Here is a 4,826-nt window from a genome sequence, read left to right on the forward strand (position 1 = left end):
CGCCTCATTCACATCCTCAGGTAACTTGTTATCCGCAAGATAGCTTCTTAAAGGTGTCATCCAAGATTCTTCAGCCATCAAAATCTCCAAGACCTGATGTTTCTCCTGCGTATCTACCCGAGGAGCTACCGATGTTTCTCTTATAACCGATTTATGCTGCCTTGGTTTTGAACAACTAGCTAACTTGGATAATAAATCAGCTCGACAATTTTGCTATCTCGGAACATGCACAAATTCAAAGAGAAGAAATTCTTTTGCAATAGATTGGATCACCTCTAAATATTTAGCTAACTGCGGATCACGAGCCTAGAACTCTCCGGTCACTTGCCCTGCTACTAATGCGGAATCCTTTTTGACTAATAACCTAGCGATACCCATTTCTTTAGCTAAAAGCATCCCCGCTATCAAAGCTTCATATTCTGCTTGATTGTTACTAGCTTTGAAAGCAAATCTCAAAGATTGTTCAATCAAAACTCCCTCTAGTCCTTCTAATACTATACCAGCACCACTTCCTCTTAAATTAGAAGCTCCATCCACTGATAAAATCCATGATATCTCTTTTACGCGCCGATCAGCGACAGGTGGTTCAGATATCTCTACTAAAAAATCAGCTAAAAACTGAGCTTTGATCGGCCCTCGTGATTCATATTGTATTCCATACTCCGAGAGCTCTATTGGCCATTTAACCAACCTACCTGATATATCAGGTTTTTGCAGTATGTACCTGATCGACAAATCCGTCATCACCTTGACACTATGATTTTGGAAATAATGTCTTAAATGCCGAGCCGATACCATTATAGCCAATGCAGCCTTCTCGATAGTCGGGTATCTTACCTCAGCACCATGAAGTAACTTGCTTACGAAATACACAGGCTTCTGATCCCCACCAGACTCTCGTACCAATACCGAACTAACTGCATGCTCGGTCACCGAGATATATAACGCTAGATCAGCGCCCTTCTCGGGTTTGCATAATATCGGTGGTTTACTTAAATATTCTTTTAGCTTTTGAAAAGCTTCCTCGCATTGATCGGTCCATTGAAAATTTTCATCTTTCTTCAAGCATTGGAAGTAGGAAAAACCTCGATCTCCACTTTTAGCAAGAAAACGGGACAAAGCTGCCATCCTTCCCGTCAACCTCTGTACCTCTTTAACATTGCTTGGACTCCTCATATTTATGATAGTCGCACATTTGTCCGGATTAGCTTCTATTCCCCTTTAAGTGAGTAAGAAACCCAAAAACTTCTCTGCCTTAACCCCAAAAGCACAATTCTCAGGGTTAAGTTTGAGCCTGTATTTGTTAATCGTGACAAATAATTCCTCCAGATCTCCCTGATGCCTTTTTTCCTCTACCGAGGTGACTACCACGTCATCAACATACGCATGCACATTCGTCCCTAACATGGACACCAAAATTCGATCCATTAGCCTTTGGTATGTAGCTCCTGCGTTTTTTAACCCAAAAGGCATTACCCGATAACAATAATTAGCCATTCCTCCCATGAATGTTGTCTTATCTTCATCTAATGAATGCATTTTTATCTGGTTATAGCCTGAATAAGCATCCAAGAAGCTTAACAAAGCACAACCTGATGCACTATCAACCAACGCATCTATATTAGGCAAAGGATACGAATCCTTTGGGCATGCATTGTTTAGGTCAGTAAAATCAACACACATTCTCCACTTTCCATTCGACTTTTTTACCATCACCACATTTACTAACCAAGTCGGATATTGTATTTCCCGGATATGAGCCGCTTCTAATAGCATACGTACCTCCTCGGCAGCAGCCTGAGCACGATCCCCACTCAACCGTCTACGTCTCTGAACTTTAGGTTTAGCCGAAGGATTAATGTTGAGTTTATGGCATAAAAAATCGGGATCTATTCCCATCATATCTGGTACACTCCAAGCAAATGAAGAAAGGTTATTCTTCAGTACTTGTACAAGTTGTTGCTCTTGCTCCAAACTCAAATCCCCTCCAATCCTTAATTTCTTGCCTTCTATGAATACTTCTTTTATCTCTCCCACGGGCTGAGGTCTTCTCTCAGAATGTACTAGTCTAGGATCTAACTCGGGATCTATGACTACCTCCGTTGTACTGACTGAATACGCAACCTTCCTTCTTGACCTTAGGCTATCTTCATAACATTTGCGAGCCACTTCCTGATTTACTGATAAAGTGAGCACTTTCCCATCATCGGTAGGAAACTTCATTTTCAAATGAACCGTCGATATCACGACTCCCAATTTATTGATAGAAGGCCTTCCTAGCAGCAAGTTGTATGATGAAGGTGCATTGGCAACTATATAACGTATAAATATAGTTTTAACATCTTCTTTGTCTCTAAAAGTCGTTCGAAGATCGACATACCTTTTAACTTCCACCTGATCTCCTGAGAAACCAACAAGTACTCCATCAAAAGGCCTTAATTGGTCTGTTGGTATTTGCAGCCCTACATAGGTGTTCCAGAACATCACATCTGCCGAACTCCCTTGATCAACCAGCACTCTATGAACATTCCTTCCCATCATGATAACAGATAAGACTATAGGATCATCTTCGTGTGGAACTACTCCTTTTAGATCTTCACTTGAAAACACAATGTCCGGAACTTTCTTCGGCCTTTCAATTTTGGCCGTGGTCATGACACTCTTTACATATCTTTTCCTAGCCGAGCTGGTCTGTCCTCCTCCCGCGAAACCTCCTGCTATCGTGTTGAAATCCCCCAGGACAGGTGTTTCATGCAAATCGGGGACCGGACGAGTTCCAGATGGTTCCATATCTATATTAGCTTTTATATATTTCCCCATAAGTCTCCTATCTGCCAACACAAAGAGTTGGTTATTTAAAGCGTAACACGAATTTGTGTCATGACCTCTGGCCTGATGAAACTTACACCAAGCGTTCGGTCTGCTTCCGAGTGTTCTCCCTGTATTATTGGGATAGCGCAAATGTTTAGATATTTTCGCATCTTCTAATATTTCGGCTGGAGTCAATCTGAAATCAGGGATTCTTTGAGTTCAGTGATACTCGGTCCTTTGCTGTGCTACATAAGGGACGAACCGGCGATCCGTCCTAGTCCAAGGTGGACGTTAAGCGTTCGGTCTCTTCGAAAAGTTATAATATCTCGTTCACTCTTGGTATGGGTCAATGTTCTCTTGTCTCCTGCTTTTTTATGACGCATGGCCTCTTCAGTCTCTATCTCCACTGATGCTCTTTGCCTAATCTCCATTAAGGTCTTTGGGGGGATCCGATACAAGGATTCACCGAAGGAACTGGCTCGGAGCCCCTTCACAAAGGCTTTTACAAGTAAGCCCTCGTTAGGATCGACTACTCTCATGCTAATATTGGTGAAGCGATTGAGAAACTGTTTCAATGATTCTTCAGCATACTGTCGTATGTCAAACATGTCTGCCATCTCTACTGGTTTGGCCCTATTAGCCGAAAATCTTTCCAGGAAAACACGTTTGAATTCGGCAAACGAGTTGATCGAGGAGCTCAGAATAGTGTTGAACCATTCAAGAGCGATTTCGGCTAGCGTGCCCACAAACATTTTACAACGTATTGTGTCGTTTCCCCCTGATATCAACATCCGGGCCTGAAACGCTTTTAAATGTAACTCTGGATCAGAGCTTCCTGTGAAGGGTGTGATCTTTGGGATCACGAAATTTTGTGGAATCGACTCCTCCATGATCGTATTTGCCAGAGGGTTGGCATCGCTAACCTCGAGATTCAACCGACTAGCATATCGGTAACCAATCCTGGTGGCCTCCAGTCTGTTTTGCATCTCCTTGTTTGCCTTCCATAGCTGTTCCTGTTGTCGAAGTGCATCTTCTAGGCGTCGGTGTGTTTCTTCAGCCTCTTTGCGTAGTCTTTCTCTCTCCCCAGAGCCTCTTCCCGAAGAGCCTGTAGATCTTCCTCTGCTTTCTTACGAGTTTCCTCCCTCTCCTTTTCTAATTGAATTTGGTCAGCCTCTGCTTTCAGTTTGATCTCCTCATTCTGTTGTTGCAGCTCCAAAATACTTTGCATTATCTGTTGCCTAGTTGGCCCTTCACGTGCCGCACCTCTGCCTCTGTTCATCCTCAGTTTTGTCTCTTTCTGCTCGTTCTTTGAGTGGGGTTAGGATCGAGTTTTACCGGTTCCCACGGTGGGCGCCAATGTTCTGGTTCAGAAAAATACTAGATAATTATTCGCCAAAATGTTTTGGTTCAAAAAAATACCAGATCATTCCTCGCCAAAACAAAGAGAAAGTGTTTGAGACTTATTTAGGTCAAAAAAATTTCCATCCCTTGACCATGGGAGTAATCTTCTTATTTATAGAATAATTGGTTACAAATACTAGATTCTACAAATAATACAAAATAAAATTATCTTTTTCTCCTACAATATCTCTAAATATAATAACAACCTTTATTAATCCCCAAAATCCCGCCAAACACGAAATTCAATTCAGTTACTATTCTCCCCCTCGGTGATGCCCCGATCTACTACTCCCGATCTGCTATATGCCAAAAATCTGTCTTGCCCAACTAAATTCTCTTAACTATCATCTCAGCCTAAAACTGAACCACTTTCTCTGGACCAGTACATGAATATTTGATAATATTATGTTTCCTTTACCGTGATTTTTTATTATTTTATAAAAATTAATTAAAATTTATATTGAAGTAGTAAGGAAATGGGTACGGGTATGTGTACGAGATTATACCCGTTATCCGGTAGGGATGAGGATGGGATAAAACTTTGATACCCGTTGGGTTTGGGTATGAGAATGAAGATGAATTGTTTTTACGGGAATGGGTATGGGATAGTGAAA

General features: G+C 41.7%; 1 protein-coding gene across 1 annotated transcript; it reads right to left on the reverse strand.

The window, feature by feature from the left end:
- Nucleotides 1-1,221: 1,221 nt before the first annotated feature.
- Nucleotides 1,222-3,797, reverse strand: LOC146884774 (uncharacterized). The gene is made up of 2 exons (XM_085676025.1): nt 3,074-3,797; nt 1,222-2,831 (listed from the first exon to the last, which is right to left on the reverse strand). The coding sequence occupies exons 1-2, from the start codon at nt 3,795-3,797 to the stop codon at nt 1,222-1,224; spliced, it is 2,334 nt and encodes a 777-aa protein (XP_085532151.1).
- Between the last annotated feature and the right edge of the window lie 1,029 nt (nt 3,798-4,826).

The sequence above is a fragment of the Vigna unguiculata genome, chromosome 7 (genome assembly GCF_037176805.1).
Source record: "Vigna unguiculata cultivar grain cowpea cultivar isolate G323 ecotype 2 chromosome 7, ASM3717680v1, whole genome shotgun sequence".
Taxonomy (NCBI): Eukaryota; Viridiplantae; Streptophyta; class Magnoliopsida; order Fabales; family Fabaceae; genus Vigna; species Vigna unguiculata.